The sequence below is a fragment of the Dunckerocampus dactyliophorus genome, chromosome 12, assembly GCF_027744805.1.
Source record: "Dunckerocampus dactyliophorus isolate RoL2022-P2 chromosome 12, RoL_Ddac_1.1, whole genome shotgun sequence".
Taxonomy (NCBI): domain Eukaryota; kingdom Metazoa; phylum Chordata; class Actinopteri; order Syngnathiformes; family Syngnathidae; genus Dunckerocampus; species Dunckerocampus dactyliophorus.
Window position 1 is genome coordinate 13,294,855 of NC_072830.1, and position 24,723 is coordinate 13,319,577.

Here is a 24,723-nt window from a genome sequence, read left to right on the forward strand (position 1 = left end):
AGGAGTTACTATTTGTATTTACATTGGAAGTATGCCTTGAAAAAATGTGTTACAAACATACTTGGTGGAAATAAAGAGAAGATAAACGGATGCATTAAGAACTAAGCGCAAACACTGTGACGGGGAGGGGGGTGCACCAAACATTTCCTGCGGAAGCCACTCACCTTTTCAATATCATCCTCGTCCACATCAAGTATTGTGTCATTGCTTTCTAGTTTGATTCTCACTTTGCCTTCTGACAGAGAACCAGGCTCCGTCTTCACCACCGTGGCTAAGCAGGATGGGGGGAGAAGGGAACAGTTATCAGTGATACAACATTATCATCCCATTCTTTCACAGCAAAGCTACTGAATTAAATATTAGCTTCTTCATCATTTCAACGCTAAAGCTGTCAAGCCCCACCCCCCTAAAGGTCATGTTCATTTTATGTCATTTGATTTTCTGTACTGTAGAGCACACGTACAATTTTTCCAATTTTTCAGTATGGAACCTTTGCTTGGGTACAGCAGTGTACCATTTTCTCTCTTGATTGGGAACACTTCCTTCCCGGTAGGGCTGGGCGATATCAATATTTTTAATATATCAATATTTACTTTAAGCACGATATCAAAAACAACCATATTGTTCATATCGGTATAGACTGGATTTGCGCTGTACATCCCTCATCTCTCTGCACTGTGTGAGCTCTCCCTGCCCCCCTCTGTGCATGCAAGAGGAGGGAGGAGGGGTGGAGCAGAAGCCCGGCTGCTCAGTCCAAGCGACAGCGTCTGCGTTGGAAGACTTTGTCAGAATGTGGCCCTAATACTCCGTCATAGCTCAGTAATGTGGAGGTACTTCAAATTCAGAGCACAAAAAAAAATTTTCTGCAAAATTCCAATACGAGGAATGCGTGAAGCTGGGCGCTCGCTGCACAATTCCTGCCATAACACAAAGTGGTGTCTTATCACATTGCTAAAGATATGGTCCCCGTTGCAACAGTGGAAAAAACGGATTTAAAAACCTGCTGAAAACAATGAACTCACAATGTCCAGCAAGCTTCGCAATCACAATTATTTAGCATGACAAGCGCTACCACAAATGTACAAGGAAGTCAGACAGTTGCTAAGCCTGATGCTGTTGACAGGTTTGTGTTCCTGGCACAAAATAAGGACATGCTTGTGTCTTCTAAAAAAATACTACTATTCAATTTAAAGTATTTTTGAGTTACTGACATTTTCAAATTTCCTCTTAAACCAGCACTCCTTCATATTTTGTTCTTTTGTGGTTTTGTTATTAGCTGAGGATTTCAGCATATTTGACTTTTCTATATTTATTTTAAAAACAGAACGGCCTGCTTTATTTTAGCAGCTACTGTATTTTTAGATAAAAAAATTTTTATGTGCATCTTGCATGAAGCTTTAAAACTAAAGTCACTTTGAAGCATATGGGGATGTATATCAGATACTGATATTCAACCCAATTATATCGGGATATGACTTTTGGTCCATATCGCGCAGTCCTACTTCCCGGTGAAATACAGTACGTAAAGGGACAAAGACAAGTGATTAAGATGAAAGCAGTGTGCCGCTATTGATCAGTAGAGAAGAAGAAAGGGATTACAAGTTCGAGCTATTAATACTGCATTACAAGCAATAAGAAACTTTACTTTACTACAAATGAAATCATCATTCACACTATTCAAACTCTGACTGTTTCACTTGTCTGCATCCTTACACTTGCTACTACTAAAAATAAATGCTGTCAGCCAAGGTTGCCCCAAGTGCGGCCCAGTAGCCTTTTTCAGCCCACAGCATTTTTTATTGGCCCTCGGCATATTCTAAAAAGATAATGTATGCATTATTACCTCGATGCAGTGGCACCTTGGTTAGCGTCATTAATCCAATCCAGAAGGTCTCCAACCAAATCAATTTTTCCCATAAGAAACAATACAATTACAATTAATCTGTTCCAGAAAGTCAAAAATGTTAACACAAAACACGCTATTATAGTTTTAACAATAATAGTTTTACATGCAGAAAACAATTTTAAATCTATATTAATTATAGATGCATGATGCCTTTTAACTTTCTGCTTTTCAAGACCGATGCAATACCAATAACTTTTTTTAATGTACTTTTTAAAATTTAGATTTAACTGTAGTTTGTGTTAGTATCACATCACTACTATCAGGAGTATAGAGCGGGAGGAGCCACCTGGCGTGGCCCAGCAAAGTGCACTGTATTCGGGCACACGCTTTGAGCAGCCAATGTAACGCCACATAAGGTCTCTGGCAAACCTTTTGCATTTTTCAAACACTGCGACACAATAACCCAGCTTCGTTGTAGCTTTGCTGGCGTTTCTGGTGGTTGATAAGGTTTTTTTGTGTGCTCGATGCTTATTTTATGTCCCCCTCATCGTGGAGCATTTGTTACAACTAGTACGCAAAATGTCTTCCTCCTAAAGTGAATGTTTGTTTACAAGTGAGCTTAGGGGAAGTTATGACAGGACGTTAACGTCACAGGCAAGAGAAAAAAGAAGCGCTTGATTTGTGCATTCGCCCTGCACAGTACAAGTAATCGCACCTCATTGAAGCATTTTTTTTAATGATTGGTATTAGTTATTACTATAATTTACTGTATATAGTAAAGTATAGTAGATAGTAAATATTATTAATGTAAAATAAATATTAGTAAATATTATTATTTTATTTAATTATCAGGGGCCGCACGGTAGTCTAGTGGTTAGCATGTTGGCCAACACAGGAACAGCCTGGAGATCGGGAAGACCTGGGTTCGATTCTCCTCTGGGCATTTCTGTGTGGAGTTTGAATGTTCTCCCCATGTGTGCGTGGGTTTTCTCCGGGTACTCCGCCTTCCTCCCACATTTCAAAAACATGCAGGTGAGGTTAATTGGCAACTCTAAATTGTGAGTGTGAATGGTTGTTTGTCTATATGTGCCCTGCCATTGGCTGGCGACCAGTCCAGGGTGTACCCCGCCTGTCGCCCAAAGTCAGCTGGGATAGGCTCCAGCATGCCCCCGCGACCCTAATGAGGATTAAGCGGCATAGAAAATGGATGGATGGATATTTATTTATCAGTATGATGTCATAATTCCTTCATATTGGCCCCGTCTTGCACCCCGAATATAAATGCATATAAATGATGAATGAAAGGGATAAATGAACATTTAAGGTTACTTTTACATTCATTGAAGACATGATTGTTCCCAAAGACGAGATGTGGCAGCGAGACATCACACAGATACCACCATTTCAATGGTGTTTCTCACCTCAAGTCCTCTTTGATCATGGTTGCAAAATAAGCCAAAATGGAGCCAAAGAAAGTTTGATAAAGTAGGTGAGAAACACTATCGAATTCAAAAAATACCATCTTCAGTGAAGGTGAAAGTTTTTTCTGTTCAGAATACAACTTTCTCTTAATATTTTGACTTAATTCTCGTAAAATTACTGCTGTTTTCTTTCCATTTTTGCTGTTGTTTTTCAAAATGTAATACCCCCTGGTCTATGTCAATTCAAATCCCTAAGATTAAACATTAACATCGGGTCCCCAAAATGTTATAAATACCTATTGTTTTACATTGCTTGTAAATACTAAGTATGCCAAGTATTGTATTTCTTACCCAGCGAAAAGCCCTCCTTGTGGACCAGCCAGACTTTCTCTGAACCGTACCAAGCCTGCTCCGCCGCTATCTGTTCCTCTGTCTTCACCTAAACGGCAAGGAAACAAACAATGGACAAGGCATTATGCACGGTACTGGACAAGTCAAAGTCACATGGGTGTCTTCCTGCAACACTTCCACACCAATCCATGCTACAGGTGGATCATGCAGTAGATGGTGGTAGACTGATGCTCCTTCAGAGTGGCGTGTGAGACAGATGCTACATTTTCTTGCTGAGCTATGTGTGATGTTTCGGAAAAAGAAATGAAATGTGGATTAATGGCAAATGAAGGATAATAAATGAGTACTGTAATATTACATTGACATGTGAAGCGTGAATAGGACACATTGACTACGCTCAGCAAGTCAAAAGAGAAACCACAACACTGCACTCCACTGTGGATGGTGATGATGGAACAATTTCACTCAGACAGCACAGCTCAGACCTGGGACTGCTTAGCAGCAGCATGAGATGCCGGAAGGAGTGCCGCAAAATCCTCTTCCACAGATCCCTTTGGCCAGCAAGAAGAGGTCAAAGTTCAAAGTCATGTATGAGCAAAGAATACAGAGAGTATACTTGTAAAAGGAGACACATTCACTTAAAGATACTGTATATACTGCTTCTCATTCAGGGACGGGGCCAATCGGTATCGGGTTCCAATACCAGCGTGATTCACACATTGGTAATTTACCGATACCATCTGCGGACATTTCCAATCTATGCTTTAATGTTTGTCAGCAAACGTAGCTAGAAGAATATGAGCAAACACAGCCAAAAGCGTACCAGTGAACATTGCTGTCACCACACATGCACTGGAGCCGTCCTCTTCAATTGCGACAGACACACAAGCTACAACAATGGTAATGTAGCCACCTGCAAGTTATGTGAGATTTTAAGAGTTATGTCTTGTCCGACTGTGTGTGAAGGCGTTATTTGCTGATATTCTTTTGGTCTGGATAATAATCATAATCATAATCAATCAAACACAGCTCTGGTATTGGAATTGTATCGGTAGATATCCAAATTCCGGTACTGGGATCAGTTTGGAAGTGGAAAAAAAAATGTGGATGGGTGCGTCCTTATTCTCATGACCTGATTGGTATTGCATATCTGGGTTATTGAATTTCAGCCAACGACTAACTGGTTTTCTGGGAATATCTGCACACCACTGGGAGCTCCCGGACAACAAACCACAGACACAAGCTCAAGACTGTACAGCCGATATACTGGACAATAATCCCTCATTTATTGGCAGTTCATTGACTGTGGTAAATTAATTTCCACAAAGTAGGCTTCCTTATTTATAAATGGAATATTTTGGTAGTTAGAGCATAGAAAATCTGTGTCTAAACTTATAACTGTGTCCCTTGTGAGATAATTCAAACCTGCCATAACAGCCTGTTTGTCTTGTGTGTCTTACCGAACATTGCTGTAACATTACTGACACCTAGTGACCAGTGTAGAATATTACATAATTTGAATGCGTCTTCTGAATGCATTATATTTGTATTTGAATTCCTTTATCAATTTTAATGCTTGAAAATGCTTCATTTAGGGAAAAAACACGTACAATTTGCTTAAATATGCATATTTGCTTTACTGAATATTGTCCTCTGTAAAATCGTTCAAAAGAGTCCGCCCGCTTCGCATATCGACATAAAGCTTGTAAAATGAATAAACAAGATATGGGAATTAAGCAGGTATGAGAACCAGATACCAATACTGGATTATATTGGCCCCCATCCCTTACTGATATGACGGATGTCTTCCTAAAGTAGGGGGTGTGATGTTTAAGTCAGGACACAAGCACAGGAACTGTCTCGTCTCTTCCCTCTGCTGTGTTTGTGTATAAAATGTACCCAACTAAACAAACACGTTAGGCATGGCGACCGCAATACACCAACAGCAGTAGTCAGACATGCTGATATAAAACCAGTGATGGGGAAAAGTAACAGTACCTCAGCTCAGCATTACAACCGGTTCAGAACAACAAGCTGATTTTGTTTGTCTCAATCATTTGCAAATGTTTCATACAAGCATCAGTGAGGCGGGTCAGTATCAACACCAGGGTGCAAAATAAAAAGGTGCCAGAGAGACAAAAAATTAATCAACTGCAAAGGTGGAGGGGGTGGGGGGTGGAGGGTGGGGGGGTGTCATTTACAGGGGTGCTGAAGATCCTCATGAGCCGTTTCTCAGCCTCCTCTGTGGGACTGATTGGTGTCTCCTATAAGTGAAAGCACAACACATTCACCCTTTGCACAACAACACAAACATCACCCCACTGCAATTGATCCACAACTCCACTGTCAATCACACATCAACTGCATGTGTACACATAATCTCCGAAAGTGCTGACCCTAGCAATTACATGCATTGCCACGCATAAAGCACATACAAAAAAAAATGTAAAATTTGAGGGTTATGCTACTAAAATTACTTATTTTTCCTCCTAATATTACAAGTTTATTCTTGGAAAATTTCAACTTTTTTCTCTTAATATTTCAACTTTATTCTTGCAAATTACAGCTGTTCCCCCCGTTCCTCCCCCTCCCAAATTTTTTTTAATTTTCCAACTATTTCAACTTCCTTCTTGTAAATTTTCTTCTGGTAATTATGACTTTATTGTTTCCCATAATATGTCAAAATTTTACATACTGTATGTAAAATTACAACTTTGTCTTGTTTCTCATAATTTTCTGACTTCAATAAAAAAAACATATTTCCTTTAATATATTAAGATATTTACGTGCGTACGCAGCTCAAGATGCGTGTTAAATTGCCACAACATGCCGAAGTTAGCCACGCGATGCAGACTTGCAAACAATACCTTTTGCTTACTGTCAGTCGGGTCTTGACCGCTAATACGTTCTGGTGGAGATCGTGGACCTGAGCTGACACTTGGATGAGGAGTGCTAGCAGCAGAGATAGAATGACACGGAGCGGGTGTTGGGTGAGGATTGGTAGAAGCTATTGGTCTAGTAACAGGTATGAAGCCTGGAGGTGGATGCAGAGGTGAAGGCTTTGGTGCTGGGATAAAGCCAACCACCTGCGGCAAAACAGTTTGTCTGGAATGGGAGGGCCTGGAAACAGGTGGATGTGGAATAGATTTATTTGAAGGTATGCTGGTTCCAGGAACAGGAATTACTCTAGAATTGATTTCCTGTACAGCCAAAGCAGATGCGCTAGGCTGACGACTGCCCTCTTGTGGCTCTGTGGAGGGCTTAACCTCCTTCACCCCTTCTTTCGTCTCATCTGCCGTTTCCTCTTTCTTCTGCAACACTTCGGTTTCCAGACGTTCATTCTTACGCATCCTTGTTCTGCCCCTCATCATCAGTTTGCTCAATCCTCGAGAAACGTCATGTTTGTCTTCTGTTTTGACCGTGTCGTGTTTAAAAGAGAACGCAGACACCGTAGCGGCCTTGGACAATGAAGCTGGAGTAGATACTGGACCGTTCTTGGCTACTTCAGGATTGTCTGATGATTGTGTTGGTGGTGTAGACTCTTCTACTCCAGAGGGCAAGACTTTCCTGACAACACGACGCACCACCTTCACAACTTTTTTACGAGTTAGAGTCTGCTCATCAGAAGTATCAGGCAAGCTGGTGCGTGCTCCTTTGGTATTATCATTGACAGTATCATTGACATCCACAAAGCCATTATGTTCCTGTTTCCCATTCGCAACTGGCTCTGAAGCCACAGAATGTCTTGCTTCCGGACTCTGGAATTTCTCTGCCATCTTTAAAGATGAGTTCTCTGGGCTTTTGAAGCGGTCGGGCACTTTAACAGGATTTCTGACTTTAGGTGGTGAGGGACTCCTGACTCGCCCACCCATTTCTGAAGGAACGGCAGCACTCGGGCTCAATGCCCGGTATAAACCCCTTCCAGGGTCGAGAGCTGGCACAGACTTGGCCCGGTTGGACAGTCCATCATTATCTGACTACTCACAAAGGAAAAGGGGAGACATGAGAAGGTGGAAGGTCAGGTATCATGTTGTTTAACATGCAGAGCTTTTACACTGGCTTGATTGTATAATCATGCACACTTTCAAACAAATATGAGGCGATGGTTCAAAGGTATTCATTGAAACAGTTCATGCATTATTGTTCTTCAAAGGGGCACTATCCTGCTCACTTCAGTGGTTTTTGAGGCACCATCGTACATTTATTTGATTAAAATACTCCATATGTAAATCTAAAATTCTCTTGGCTAGCTTGGATTCCGCAGGCACCTACCCAACCTCGCCTGCCCTGTTGTGATTGGTCAGGGGTCACTCCAACCTGACACCATGACTCAGAGCTGCACAGAGACAAGCCACCTTCAAGCTGCTACATGCTGACAATTATCAGCAAACAGTAAAACATAATTGGATGTTGGATATAATTGTAAGAATATTGACAAATCCAGTGCTGAACTGTGTTTTGTTGACTTCAACAGTTGTCCGTAAAGTGGCGAAAGTAGAGCAGGAGTGACTGTGCGGTAGGTCTCTGCTCCCCCCCCAAACAAAAATATCTACCCGTTTAGCCACATCATTTTTACACTCTCTGGCTGACATTTTCAAGAAAAAGCGAGAAACGGTACTGAGCAATGGTCGCTGATTACCGCTGAACACCCAGCAAGTTACCATACATGAACCTTCTACAGTTGTGACGTCAGAAATTCAAAAGACTGCGTGACGTTCTCCTACCTGACTCCTATCTGTTCACAACATTTAGGTTGTGGCATAAAAATGAAAGCACGAATAAGTTAAAACCACTTCCGCATCATGTAGAACAAGAGTACAGTGATCTCTTCTTTATTGCTGTCAATTGGTTGATAAATGGAATATTTTCGTAGATACAGCATAAAAAAAACTGTTTACGACCTTCTAAATACGCTTTCTTAGAGCCCTATAAACATTAAATAACACCCCTATAGTCACCTTTACATTCTTATTACTCAATAATAGTAGCTATAATATGAGAAAATGAGACATCTTAGTCCTAAATAACACATAACATATAATCACACATTAGGGATGACAGGGTAATTCCTATGGTGGCTATTGTCTCACAATGTAACTTTACTGACACTTAGTGACCAGTGTAATGAGGCTGGCTGCTTGTGGTGACAGAGAGACTCACGATGCATTTCAGTGGCTTTATCAACAAGCAGAGAACACAGTGAACGCTCACACAGGAGCTGTTGCCGGCCACAGCTCACGCCAGCCATTTGCACCCTCCACACTGCTAACACTTAGCTAAACACACTCAACTCTACCTAGCTGACGTCACACACATCACTTCCTTGAAAGCACACACAACAAGTCAGATAGTATAGTACATTATCACATCTTCTGAATGCCTTATATTTGCGTTTTAGTTCATCTAGTCATTTTTATGATTAAAAATGATTAATTTAGGCTAAGACTGTATAACATTTGATTAAATATGCATTTTTAAAGATAATAAAAGGCCGTAGTCAACCACAAAACAACGATAATTCATTAATTTATTTAATTAGAAAAACTGTGGTTGAGTGAACTCACGAAATTTGAACCGCAAAGTGGCAACTGACATCTAGCCATTTGAAACATCTACTGTACATACGTCTGAAAAGTCGTACTGCAATGTGATGTAGATTTTTCTTTATGTTTCAAATTGTTGTTCCTTTAGGGCAGTGCTTCTCAAATAGTGGGGCTGGCCCCGAGGGGGAAGGGGCACGGTGAACTGTCACGGAGGGCGTGAGCGGCAGGGAGGACTTTCAATATTAGGGCATACCTGCCAACATGTATGACTTTGTTGTACTCAGCATGCAATTTGACTCTTGAATACGCTTGTATGCTTCACTGCTCTCCATTTTGTTGCATTTCACTGGTTTCACTTTCAAGTTCAGCACAGTACAGATATATAAATAGATTATATCAGTTTCTCAATAGTATTTCAAATCGGGGGTTGGAAAAACATTTCTGTTCTCCAGTGAAGGGCATACCGTTAAATCCAATAACATTAAAAAATAGCTCAGATAACTGATAATTAAAAAAAAAAAAACAACTCTCCAATGAGGCAAGATTACCCGTATTGTGGTGTGTGTTACCGGGCTAAGGTGAGCAAATCAAGCGCTCCTTTCCTGTGACATGCTGCAGCTCTTCCCCACTTCCCTTAAACAAACATGGCGTTGGTTGTGTGGAAGACATTTTGTATGCTATCTGCACCTAATGTTCTGCAATCATTCCACGAGGAGAAAACATCAACCTTCAACACATCAAACCTTATCAGCCACCTGAAACGCGAGTAAAGAAGAGCCCCGGGTTTGTTCCTATCGCCGCAACGTTTAAAAAGTGCAAAAAGTTATCTGTGAGTTCATTGTGGATATGATGGCACTGGATGACCAGCCCTTTACCATCATTGACGATCCCGATTTTTGATGGCTAGGATTAGAGCTATGGTTTCTAAATTTTTTTTGTTGGAAATAAAAAAAATAAAATAAAACAAAACAAAAAAACAGACATCCATTTCTAGAGACAGAACGGTTGTAAATTTCTGTTGTAATTTGTTTAATAAGGGTGACGCCATATTTGCTTAGGACAAATCTACTGGTACAGTTTGTATACTCCACATTTGAGTCTAGCTACAAATAAGTTATCAGTATCGGTTTGAAAAACAAATATCATGCATCCCTATATATTATTATTATTATTATTATTATTATTATTATTAATAATAGGGGTGTCAGAAGATCTTGCAAGATTAAAACTTGACAAGATTTCTCGTTCAGACAAAAACTGTCTCGTGGACACTAGGCCTGGGATGATCATAAATAAATGAATTAATCCCTCAATAAATGAAATAAACTTGATTTTGCCGGCCTTAGTATATTGCCATGAGCATGCTTGTCTGTTTTCCTCGTCTCTCGCCTCCAAACAGGCAGGAAGAGGGTTCACTCTGTCCATTGGTTTCAGCATCTTGCTGCGTTTGTTCCTTAGAACAATGGCATGAACAGAGTGATCCCTTTTGTCAGTCATACAGTCTCTTTGTCTCAGTGGGTCATTTTTATTTACTGGGTGATTAATGAACTTATTTATTATCATCTCAGGCTTAGTGCCGACAAAACCATTTTTTTCTGAACAGGAAAATCTTGTCATGTTTTATTCTCACAAGCTCTTGTGACACCATTACTAAACGGAATTGCTGTCAAAGCTAATGATGTTATGTTGTGAAAAATGCCTGTGTCTCACTACCAAATGACATTTACTTACACTTACGCTGTCTGTCTTGTTCTCCTCCTTGATCTAAAAAGTTCATAAAAAGGAATAAATATAAAAACCTTGCTGCAAAGTCAAAATGCTGCCCATCAAACCACAAAACATGCATTTTACAATTGGAATAAACTTGTCCCTTGACTCAAACCACCAGGTCATACTGCTTCATCAACTAAAAAGTGGATCACTCAAGTTGTAAGTGCGCCAATAAAACAATCATTCCAATCTTACTGCCTGTCATTATCATGCAAACAAAGGCCACACTTCAAAGCACTCTTGTAAATATGTGATGTTAAAAACACCATGCGAGGTTAGGGTACTTAAATAGGGTGAAATATCCAAGAGAGACTTCCCTTTTGTTCCCAGAAGGAAAAGCGAGAGGAGAATGCCATTTTGGCTGATCTGCTGTCATGAGCTGGAGATGAGGAAGAATATGAGAATGAAAAAAACATGGAGTACCCCTGCACTTTCTTCTTATGTTTGTTTGTTTGTTTTTACAGCATATTAGAGCTAAATTAAAGAAAATACTGGAATTTACTTTATTTATAAACAGTAAGAGTGGTGTTGAATCTTATACCTAAATTATACCGAAATGAACTCTCACGTCACTCGCACTGCACACAGAAGGACATGAAATACAGTAATAAAACACTAAATACAAAAATGAAATGAAACGGTAAAAAAAAAAAAAAAAAAAGTCAAAACACAAGCAACCTTTCGATCTCTAGACCACTACACTACTTAATTGTTGCAGTCTCCTTCACAGGATCTGCGACCTGGCAGTTACATTATGTGTACTGTAGTTGTAGAGTTTTGTGAATTCCGAACGTCTGTGAAGTTGACATCAGTCGTGACTGTGTGTGTGTGTGTGTGTGTGTGTGGCTGCGTGGGCAGTTGAGTTTGCTGATGTTGTTTTGGCATGGTTGGGCAGACAGCAGCCTGTTTTGTTTTTGCAAGAAAGACATTGTTGATTGACCGCCTCCTCCATCCTTACAACATCCGGGTAGAAGTTCTTTATCTTTAATGGTAGCAAGTGGTGCCAATATTGAGTACATAGGGCAAGGGTGTCCAAACTGCGGCCCGGGGGCAAGGCAATTTTTTTATTTGGACGCGGCACATTCTAAAAATATAATTTTACAAACAAAAAAAAAGGAAAATCTGCAGTAATTTTACAAAAATAAAGTCAAAATATTAAATGAGAAACTATGAAGAGAAAAAAAATCATAATTTAATAAGAAAAAAAGGTTGTAATGTCACAAGAACAAAATAATATGAGGAAAAATGTAATTTTTGTATTTTTTTTAATTAAAGTTCTAATATTATGACAAATAAACAAAACAAAGAATGAAGTTTTAGAAAAGAAGAAGAAAATTAGATTAGGGAAAACTGAAGGTTAAGACTGCCTTTTTCATTGTTATAGACAGAGAGACAGACAGATGGTGGCTCCACTTCCATTTCTAGCAAGATTAAGACACATTCCAACTTAAATGCTCAAATATGTAATGTCAAATATTGATCTTATCAAAGAAAAAGATGTTAATTTAGCAAGTCTTTTTTTGTATTTTGTTTACACAATATATATATATTTGACATGTTATTCTGTTGACTTTATTTTTACCAGTAACTCACAGCATGCTTGGCTGAAGCTACAGCATGGATATGATGTGCTCTTTTACGCATTTGAAAATACTGTAAGAATTACACTTTTATACAATTGGCTTCTTTATTTTATAATGTAAGATTAATGTGTAAATGACATGATATATTGACACGTTCATTCATGCATGTTTGTTTTCCTAGTCTTTCTTTCAGACTGAATGACAAGAGGGTTCACTGTGCAGCTGTCTGTGCACATTGGTGCTACAGTGGAATGAACGAAGAGAGTGAACCCTCCTCTCATCTATCTATAAGCTATGAGCTTGATCCCAGTAGTGGAGACAAGGCTACCTTGGCTTCATTACTACCTTCATTATTTTGCCATTCAGTTAATGAAAAAATGGTCTCAAAAATGTTGTCAATAATATCGATTATCGACAATAATTTGTAGGACAATTATCGTCCAGCAAAATTTGTTATTGTAACAGGCCTACTCATCAGTGTGTATTATATTTTGAGGAAAAATAATGTCATTGAAATTTTAGTAGTATAAAGTTGAAATATTAAAGAAAAAGGACATGATTTTAATATTGTGAGAAACAAAACAACAAATAAAGTTTTCATTTTTGGAAAATTAAGTTGGGAGAAAAAAGTAAAAATATTATGGGAATAAATATTACAATTATTTTCATATTACAAAAAGAAAAATTACAAAGATCATTTAAGAAGTTTAAATATTTGGAAAACACACAAAAAACAACACAAAAATGATATATCTAACTTCTTAGCATATCTACTTTACAAAATATCAAAGTAGCAAAGGTGCATCCTTTTGACCCCCCCGATATTCGTGAAAACATGCAATAACAGTTCTTTGTAATAAATCCAATCCTAAATGTAAGAGACACAGAGTATGATAAAATACATTAAGTGCTGGCTGTACAAAAGAGATCCTTACACTGTCACGGACAACCAACAGCCATGTAAGGTGGAATCCACCGCCCACTCCAGCATGCACCGTAATTCTGGCTCCACCGAAAGCACTGAAGACAATCATCTGGTTCTAGTCACTTTTCACATACAGTACGCTTGAAATTGTTTTGTCTAACTCGGCAACATGTCAGTGGGATTAGGATTAGGCTCGTGTTAAATTCTACCTTTGGTTTGACTATGCTGACTGACTCCAGTCTAAATATAGTACAACAGCTAAGTTGACTAAGGCAACACACACTTCCTGAACACCCCCACAACTGGAAAAAAAAGCTACCAACACAACAAGTTACCTGCCAGAGAAGTAATTCCACAAGTCCAGTTTCTATCTATCTCGAAGGTCCGATTGAAAAGTGGTGAAAAGAGAAAAGAGATGGACGCATGGAGAGCAAAGTCTGCCCGCAAGGCTGAAGAGTGGGGGAGAGCGCGGATAAATGGGCTATTCCTGACGCTGGACAGACAAGAGATGTGGGAACAGCTGTTGTGATATGAGGGCTTATAAATAGGCTCCGCCACTCTTCAGCCACCTGACGGCCTAACAGCCAAACAGCCCTGCACAGGCATGCGACACACATGCTGCTACACATGGAGTTATCTACGCTGCCTTCGTATTGCTCCACTTTTCCAGGGTGTGCTTGATGTCAACTCATACTCTAAGTGACATGATTCAGTTCATGGTGCCTTCATATCGACACAGCCCAGTATAGCTTGGGCCATGTGTATTTCTGAGTGTAGTAACTAGGGTTGTGAACAGTCAACCCATGCGACCAGATGTCTGGTCTGACAAGTGAGAGATGTGGCTGCATCGGTAGCAGACTCCTAGATCGATAAGAATTGGCCATAAATCCTTAGATTAATCGATTGTAAAGACATGCACTGGGGAGACGGTCCGTCTCGTAAACAACGCAAGAGCATGGGCTGGCGGCGAAATGATTGTTGCACATGCTCCGTAGCTTAGCATGACTGAAGACGAGAATGGATCTAAACAGCACTAGCAGCGCGCCAGTTAGTCACCAGGAACGATTTTCAACACATCAGCAAAACATACATACAGTACATTAGAGCGATCTAATTTATCTTATTTATTATGTATTGTGTAAAACCAAGACAGGAACAACATCAAATTAAAAGCACTAAATGAATACAGATCCACCATCCACCAGTACGAGCCTGGAGTGTGATTTTCAGAGAGGTTGTGTACCAAACAAATATGCACATTAGCACTCAATAAGGTCATCAAATCTTACCCTTATGTGTTTCCACATAGTATAAACATTTGGGACCAAATATGAGGTGAAAGGTTTTTTTTTATCATTGCGCCTCGATGTTTCCTGTGGCCAGGTGGTTGGGGACCCCAGCCTTACAGCATGCTTGGGGATATCATGTGCTCTTTTACACATTTGAAAATGCTGTAAGAATTACACTTTTAAACAATTGGCTTCTTTATTTTATAATGTAATGTGTAAATCAACAAATGTAACCATTGAATCGCTTCGAATTGAATCGTACACATGTATCGAGATGCGTATCGAATCGTCTATCACCAAGAGATTTACATCCCTAGCAGTAACCATTCCACCTAGCATAACCGTTCCACATCATGCCTTCTGTATTTTATGTCTGAACGGAAAGTAAGCCGGACACTTTTTAGGACACCAAGACAAACTGTTTGTCCAGTGAGGGCCACATGGCAAAAAATGAAAGGATGCAACTTTGCCACTTTGATATTTTGTAAAGCAACACATGTAGATATTACATATTAATAACATGTAGATAATTACATATTAAGCTATGTATATTTAAAAAAAAAACTGCATCTGAGCTTTATGATATTAGTGAAAAAGACTATTATTAATATCAACTTAACGCTTTGCTCTATTTCCCCCACTTTAGCTATACATTTAAACTTTTCTCTTAAATAATCATAATTTTCTTTTTGTAAAATGACCTTATTCCCAAAACATACTCACTTTATTCCCGGAACATTATAACTTTTTAAATATATTATAACTTTAATATGGGACGCACAGTGGCCTAGTGGTTAGCATGTCGGCCACACAGTCAAGGGATCGGGAAGCCCTGTGTTCGAATCTCCGCTTGGGAATCTCTCTGTGGAGTTGGCATGTTCTCTCATGAATGCGAGTGTGAATGATTGTTTGTCTATATGTGCGTAGGTAGGGTCGTATTCCACCACAAAACAACAGTGATTCATTCATTTATTAATTCATTTTTGAAAAGCAATGATAGAATGAAGCTGCAAAATTTGAAGTGCAAGGGATACTCTAAGTGCATACATTCCGCACAATTGAAGCAGAAATTGATCATAGATACGCCATTCTGGTGCTATGTTTTAATGTAGATATTCAGAATTCCGGTGTTGGTAAACGCACCTCGCTCACCGTTGGCGGACAATGAGGAAGTGTCGTCGTATCGTGTGTTGGCCTGGATTGTGACAGAGAAATGTGTGCTAGTTTACCGTATTGAGCGCTGCTGTTGCCGTGTTAAGGCCGGTAATAAAGTTTAAAAAGAGTGTCAGACTTTGTGTGCCTCTGTGGGAACGTTGCATTAATTAAAAGATGTTACTTGCATAATATCTTCACCTTCTAGTACTCGTTGCAGGTGGCCGAGTGTGCATTCATTTAGGACCCAAATAAGATATCAATAGCTACTTAGTTTTTCTGTCCGGTTACTACTGTTTAGGCCCGATGCCATAACAATACTAAGTTTCGGTACAGTATGCATCCCTATTCAGTACAACTAATATGAATGGATATACTTGTAGGTCATGTATACAGAGTATACAGCGACAAGTTGCTCAGACTTGACAGAGCAAGGTGGACCAGTGCTTTCAAGAATTTAAACCTTAACTCGTAGGCACATTTAACCTCGCAGACACTGAAAAGGCAGGTGCAGCCACACAGACGCTCCCTTTTCAACTTGAAACTCTGTACTCACTGGAAGTGTTGGATTTTGGGCGGTGGTGTCATACCTCTATCTGTAGTCCAGTCATCATATGGTTGTGCATTCCAAATTACTTCACCCTGATCAATATAAACACCAGACATTCAGAGGACCGCTGTGTTCCGCACCACTGGATGTTGGTGTGTGCTGCAAATGATTGTCTTCCTGTTTGAAACGGTAATGAGGGAGGAAGAGGCCCCCTGCGTGTAAGTACAGAACCCCCGCAGGAAAAAAGAGAAGTACATGAGAGGCTGTCACACATACTGCATAGCCCCGCCTTGTAAGCATAGGCTTACAGTAAATTCTATTCACTGAGAGACGTAGTGTTGGCACTCCGGAGGGTGCCGGGTTCAAGTTGCACTACACACCAAAATATGGAATATGAGATTATCCTAACTGGTATACTGTATATCCATGGCCTATATTTGTTGCTTTTTTTTGTTTGTTTAATCGTGGAAGAAAACAGATACGCTAAGTCCCCTACTAACGAACATCCGACGTGCGAACATTCGGAGATACGAACACAAGCTGACTGGTCTATTTTTTTCATGTGTTTTGCCTTATAAACCCATATTTATACTGTTACATGCTTGACCGGCAAACCCGTATTTATACTGGTACATGCTTGACCAGCAGAGGGCACTGTGACACTGCTAATGGGACCAACAGATACAGGAAGAAGAGAGAGGAAGGCTAAGAGTTATGATACAACCTGGACAGAGCGTGTGATTAAAGTTTATGAAGAGTTAATAGGCCTGCTTAATTCTACACCACCCACAGAACACTACCTCTTTTAGAAGAGTCTAACGACGACAATTTGTCCTTTTTTTCCAATAACTCCTCCTCCTCCTCCACCACAACGACGTATACTTGACCACTCCTCTTCAAAGGTAAATAACATTTATCACTACGTATTATTATATCACTTTTATTATTGTTTTTTTAATTAATTATCCTCGTTTAATATTACTACTACATCCAATCTCATATTTACATATACTGTATATGTATACATGTACATGTAGTACTTATATCATTGGTAATATTACCTTTTCCCGACTTAAGAACAATTCGACTTAAGAACGGTTGTCTGGAACCAAAACGCAAAAACGTATGGAGGGCGTGCATGTGACGTGCTCATTTTCGAGCCGTAGACTGCCCCTATACCAGCCATCAAGGTTTTTTGTCATGTCAAATAAACTCTACGGGCACTTACGTTTGTTACAGATTGCAAGACAAACTTACGCACTTCGTACGTCTTTGTGCGTCGTCCATACGGCTCTCATATGATTTTTCCAACCGGAAGTCACCTCTGTCGCCCATCTATGATGTCATCAGTGGTTGACTCTGTAGTTCTTTGCTAACTAACACAATTACGCCACAAGTCTCAAAAATGTTAACACAAAACACGCTTTTATAGTTTTACAGTTCTGCATAATCCACACTGCATTCCATTAACCACTTACTGTACCATCATATTGCTGTAAGTTAGCGCTATATATAGAGTAGCTCTATATAAGTTTCACTTTTGCGTCTCACAGCAACTATGGTGTGTTCAAGGACTGCCGAACAAAGTGTTCCTCAACGCTTGAGGAAAAAACATTAGCAGTGAAGAATAAAGACATAAATATGTAAAAAATTGAGGCCTTTTTTTTTTTACGGTGTTACAGTATTCTGTATGTATGCTGTACATTTGACCTGTATTGTCATGTTTTTATCAATGACTACCGACTTAGGGTGAATGAGATGTGTTTTCTGCGGTGTATGCAAACTTCTAAATGCATCGGTACATAGAACACTTGTCCCGAGGCCGTTTACAGAGAAAGAAACCATCACGTCTGCTGCCTTATGGCATTCCATGGAAATCTGTTCAAACACAAAGCTTCCATTATTTCCCAGTCCATGATCTTCAGCGGGAGAACAAAACAAGCGTTAGAGAGCGAGTGCATGCACAATAGGCAGTGAATGGAGATGAGTGAAATGACAGCTTTCGTCCAGCTGACATTGGAGAGGGTGAAACGGCCTATTGATTCTATTGATGCATGCTGGGTACATTGTACATTAAAAATATGCGAGGGTACCGCTTCTATACACAAATTGGCTGAAATGAATAAAAGAATACATAAGTGTATTTCCATGGTGAATAATACGTTTTTTTTTTAGTTTTCATTTAATGTATTACATTTAAATTCATTTTCTGTCTTCGTTCATATTTGTGAAACTTAATTTTTGAACCATACTAACTTTAGCTTTACAAACTTACAAAAAGTTCACAAAATTCAGGAAAAAAAATTGGAAAATATTGACTGAATTTTTTGACGGCTTTACTAGGGGTGTAACGATTCGTTTTAAGAAAGGCCTTGAAGCTAAATTTACCAATCAAAATACCCTTTTATTTCTCAATTTTTGCTCAATATTTGCTGTCATTTGTAGCTTGTAGCCGCTTGTACGGCATCGGCCGAGAATCAAACAGGTCGTGTGCATGTTAATCGCATGTCAAAAAAAATAAAGGAAACTACAAAAATATTCCATTTATTACATTGAATCCTATAACCCAAAAATTCATTAATCGCAGTCAGGTCTGGACACAATTAACTCTGATAAACGAGGAATTACTGTATATATATACAGTAAATCACAGCGGTACTGTGAGGTGCAGTCACAACCTCCTAGATGCAATGTTAATAGATCACAAATGAGAAATCTATGTTTATGTGCTCCAAGTAGACAACTTGTCTTATGGCATTCCTTCCACCTGCCTAGTCTGTTCTGACGCGACTGCGTGCACCGTCAACTCACTGAGCTTTCACCGACTAAGGGCTGACACCTGTCAATACACACACACATATATATATATATATAGGATTTATATATAGGATTTTTTGTGCATTTATCCAGAAAAATCGATGAGATTTAAAAGGTCACACACTTGAAAAAGAAGGACTAGTTGACGGTGACAATGTGATATGGGAATATCACATTGTGGGATATACTATCACAATATGGGAATAAAGTCATGATATAAGAACATTTACAAGAATAAAGTTGAAATAGTTGAAAAAAACAGCTGTAATTTTACGAGAATAAAGTCAAAATTTTACAACAATAACGTGATAAAAATAACATCATTTTAGTAGCATAAAGTTGAAATATTAAAGAAAAACTGTTATTATGAGAAACAAAGAATACAAAACAAAATTGGAATTTCTGAAAAATTTGGTTGGGGAAAAAAGTCAAAATATTATGGGAATAAAGTCATAAGACATTTTCATATTAAGTGAAAGAGATTATTTGAAGATTATTTGTCAAGTACATCCATCCATCCTTCCATCTTCTATGTCCCTTGTCTTCACTAGGGTCGCAGGGGTATGCTGGAGCCTATGCCAGCTGATTTTGGGAGAGAGGCGGGGTACACCCTTACACCCTGGACTGGTTGCCAGTCAAGTTAAAATACAGTAGTTGGAAAATTTAAAAAACTGCAAAAAATGGAGAAAACAAGAGAGCATACACCAAAGATACTAATAATAAGCTTTTTCACCCATATCAAAAAGCTGAGATGCAGTTTTTTCCCCTGAAATATCTGTACCACGTCTTCAAATGAACAAAGTGGCAAAGTTACAGCCTTTCATTTTTCACTACGTGGTCCTCGCTGGAAAAAGTTTGGACACCCCTGCTCAAGGGCCTAACCCATTACTCGATTAATCAGAACAACCAACTTCACATGAATCGACTAAAAAAAATCATCGCTGCCCTAACAGAGTATATTTGGAATCTTGGTCGAGTAATGTGTTTGTCCTCATTGTATACTTGACAGGATGCGACAAATCCAAAAATAGACCAAATAGAGCACGTGTTCTTCACATTAAAAAAAAAAAAAAACATTCTGAGATGAAGCAGGGCTGGGCAATATGGCCCACTTATCCTGGCATTCTCTGCAAAGTCGTAAACTGCTAAGTGAAAACAACATGTAAGATGCAAAACTTGTATAGGAACAGTGGGGTTTTTTTGTTTTTTTTTTTTTCATTTTTTTCCTTCCCAATGTGAAATTTCACAGTAGGCAGCTGCACATCAACTGCAAAATGAAAATTCAGTGAAAAACAAAGACAGCTCAATATGCTTGCAATATTTTCTGATAAACTTAACTGCTAACCTGGTAGACATTCTGAAGTTACCCTTAGCCTTTTACTTTGAAAGTGTCTGAACAATTTGACAGCTGCCGGCCAATTATAAAAACAACTTACTGCTGTTATTACATGTACTATTCAAGTACTCTAAGCATTCTCTCTCCATTATCCCTAGCCTGAGAAATTCATTGCTCTTCCTCTATTAAATACCAGAGAAGGGTCAGGAAGTGGCCTATTTGTTCTGAAACAGATTCCACAAATACCAGAGTGAGACCTAAAGGGAGAGATCCTGCTTCCCGTTTCCAGTCGGCCAGTTAAGACAAGTTTGCATGGGTTCTTTTTACTTGTACCTCCATTTGCTCGCACTCTTACTTGCTTCAGATGGTGTCAAGCGTGTGTAGCGGCAACAAAGACAAGGGTGTCTTGTCTACAGTCAAGCATGGTGGTGGGTGTGCCATGGAGCATGAGTGCTGCCGGCACTGGGGAGTGACAGTTCATCAAGGGAAACATGAATGCCGACATGTATTGTGACATACTGAAGCAGGGCGTGATCGCCTCCTTTTAGAAACTGAGGTGCAGGGCAGTATTCCAACATGATAAGTACACTGTATTATCAGGAGCTGAGGGTAAAGGTGATGGAGTGGCCAAGAATGTCTCCACAACTAAACCCTACTGAGCTTCTGTGGAAACGGAAGGTGGAGGAGTGCAAGGTGTGCAACATCCACCAGCTCCATCATGTCATCATGGAGGAACGGAAAAGAATTCCATCGGCAATCTGTGATGTTCGAGTGCCCAGGTTCCCAAAGTGGGGTACGTGAATAAAAATGAAAAACAATTAGCGCGTAACACTCACAATTACAAGCGCACCTGAACACCTCATAGGACAGAGCTCACCGTCATAGCAGAAAGAAGAAAGGAGACACGGAATGAAGTTCGTCATTGCTCTGTGCGAGTTATATGAATAAGTAAGTTTGATGATTATGTTGTGTTTTAATCTTGAAGGTTTAATTTATATTGGTGTTCCAATCCCAGCACTGTGTCAGGATGAGAGAGTGGAGATTACCCTGAAAATGAGGTCTTATGGCTGCTTATATGTATTTTTGTACTTTGGATGCTGCTTTATCATGTCGCCTTAAACTTTCCCTTTCAATTTGGTATCAAATTAATATGCAGATTTCAATCATAGCGATTGCAAGTGGACAAAAGTGAAGCTCAAGCAACCCATTCAATCCCAACATCCGGCTGAAATAAAAGATATGTAGGACGAATACTTAGATACTTTATTCATCTCCAAGAGAAATTCGACCATGCACAATACAAATTTTTGAAGCAGAATTACTTACTGTAAAAAATAATCAATTAATCATGTTTAATATTTCAATTTAATGGAATGTAAAAATGGTTTATGTTTTTTTAAGTGTGCAGCAGTAAGGGGTACATGTCTCCAAGTCAAATGTCTGAAGGGATACGCGACTGTAAAAAGTTTGTGAACCACTGTTATAGTGAACTCTGTACCAAGACAGTTAAGACAGTGCTGTAAAAAAAGTAATTATGTATACAATACTCCTGTATTCATACTTTGAGATCTACTCACTTTTGTTGCCAGAGGTTTAGTCATTAATGTGTGCCACGATCCATTACCTGTAGCCTGAGCTGTACACTGACTACTTCGCATTGTGTCAACGTGTCATTTCCTTAGTGTTGTCCTGTGAAAAGATCAAATCGAATAAAAATGTGAGAGGTGTACACACTTTTGTGAGGTACTGTAAGCCTGTCTTTTTTCCCTACGTAATCTTATAATCGGAGTCTAGAGCCGGGTTGTCCAAAATTTTTCCAGTGAGGGCCACATGGTGAAAAATGAAAGGATGCAACTTTGCCACTTTGATATTTTGTAAAGCAACACAAGTAGATATGAGTAGTTATATATATTTCAAGAAAAAACTGCATCTCAGCTTTGTCATACAGTATACAGTACTCAGGCCACATGGCATGTTCAGTTCACAGACGTTTGGAAATCACAAAATATACATAACACACATAACTGCCAGGTCGCCGATCCTCTGAAAGTGCGAGTGACATGTGAGTTAATTTAGCTATAACATCCAACTTACAGTATAGTCTAGGAAGGCAACTCATACGTACTGTAACTTGAGGACCATCTATAGCCCGTCATGGGGCCAAAGAAAGTCACGATGCAACACGACTGAATTCCATCTCACCAGGATGTAAGGGATGTCGTAAGTCTAAATTTTTGGTTGAGACCACTGACCCGAACCGAAAATTGTTAAATAAAGATCTGGTTCTGCTTGCTACTGAGAAGCTGCTTAGTAGGCTGCCACACCTTCACTGCAGAGTTGCCAATCTGCAATCTGCCTTGGACTGCAGATTGTTATTTATCTGACATCTATGACTGAGGTGGGGCCACCAGCCCAGTGCAATCTCACGAGGCAAAGGAACGAGGACAAGCAGTGATTACGATGAGTCAACACTATGAACTCTGTTCAATTTAAGGCGTCATTTATCCTGCATCAAGAGCTGTAATTCCATCAATCCATTTTCTATGCCGCTTATCCTCATTATGGTCGCGGGGGTTAGCTGGAGCCTATTCCAGCTGACTTCGGGCAAGCGGTGGGGTACACCCTGGACTGGTCGCTGGCCAATCACAGGGCACATATGGACAAACAAACATTCACACTCACATTCATACCTATGGACAATTTAGAGTCACCATTCATATTTTTAGAATGTGGGAGAAAACCGGAGTACCCGGAGTAAACCCACACATAGGTAGAATATGCAAACTCCACACAGAGATGCCCAAGTAGAGATTCGAAACCCAGATCTCCTGACTGTGTGACCAACATGCTAACCACTCGGCCACCGTGCGGCAAAAGCTGCAATTCATCATCTTATTTTTTTATTTTTTTATCATTACATAATTTGCTGTATGTAGTTGTTCCTATTTTTCCCACCTGCAAAAGTGCCATTTTCTCATGAATGCCTTCTCCTCTGGTTTGGGAGCAACATAAGGCGCCCTGCAGAAGCGTTGGAAGAGTGAGGCCAATGGATTTATTTTTTTCAGTTTTAGACTGGAAACATTTGGGTTTGACTTCAAAAGATTAATATGAGACCAGACAGCAACATTTCAGCTTTTATGTCCAGCTATTTACGCAATGTACTGAAAATAGCACCTTTTGTTTGAACACACTCATTTTTCATGTTCTGCAGCTCCAACAACAATCTGGATATTGCTACAGTTGTCATTGTTCTCTACAACCACTACACAGGAAGCTAAATAGCTAGTCAAAGAGAGTTGTGGGTGATGACAACACTGCCCCTAGCATTTCGGCAGAGAATTACAAGTCACGTGCTCAACCTCCACTGAAGAGCTACAACAGGATCAAGACCTATGCTGTAGGATAATGACGCCTTTATTGTATTTGATTCATTTTCAACACAGTGCCACATGACGACAAAAGTCAATGAAGTACACGTGTACTATACAACAGGACTATACATTTTCCAACCATCTTCTATACAGCTTGTCCTCACTTGGGTCGCAGGTGGGCTGGAGCCTCTATCCCTGCTGTCTTTGGGCGAGCTGTTGAACTCCGATGAAAAAAGGCAGCTTTACGTCATGAGTGAGTGACGCTGAAAACACAGAGTGTTGGGCCTTATGATTCCCCAGTTAACGAAATCGCGGACATAAGCGCGGAATTGGCCAATAAAAAGGGAATCTACTGTTAAACGTGGAATCTCCTGGAAATATACACTAATAGAAATTAGTGTATAACGTAAAAACATGTCATTTTAAAATTTAAAACAAAAAAATAAATAAAATGGATTTCATTAGGTCCCTACGAGTGCATGTAGGATTGCAAGGTCTATAATGTGCATAAAGCACTTAATGTGTGGTCTCATACACTGCCACTTCCATTCTATGTGTTTTATCATTCACAGTAGCAATGCCATAGTTCATAGTCTGATTGGCTTCTGCCTGACCTCTTCCCACGAGCCAAGCATTTCTCGAAACGGGTCACGTTTTAATCTTTTGACACACTTAAGAGACAGTCGTGCTCACAAGAACAAATGCTCCTGTGGAGACTTTACGGCAAGTCGTACAAAGAACAGTTTACTTTTTGCAAAACTATAGAAAA

General features: G+C 39.6%; 1 protein-coding gene across 8 annotated transcripts in view; it reads right to left on the bottom strand.

The window, feature by feature from the left end:
* myo18ab (myosin XVIIIA b) overlaps positions 1-24,723 on the bottom strand; it is a 92,222-nt gene that overhangs the window by 62,795 nt on the left and 4,704 nt on the right. For 3 of the 8 annotated variants that reach the window (XM_054794672.1, XM_054794671.1, XM_054794670.1), the window contains exons 3-7: positions 6,486-7,595; positions 5,820-5,882; positions 4,104-4,169; positions 3,619-3,706; positions 165-271 (exon numbers count right to left, since the gene is read on the bottom strand). In XM_054794672.1, coding sequence (XP_054650647.1) covers positions 165-271; positions 3,619-3,706; positions 4,104-4,169; positions 5,820-5,882; positions 6,486-7,595 — 1,434 coding nt within the window. The remainder of the gene's footprint in view (positions 1-164; positions 272-3,618; positions 3,707-4,103; positions 4,170-5,819; positions 5,883-6,485; positions 7,596-24,723) is intronic. The other 5 variants (XM_054794676.1, XM_054794675.1, XM_054794677.1 and 2 more) reach the window with 3 other exon arrangements.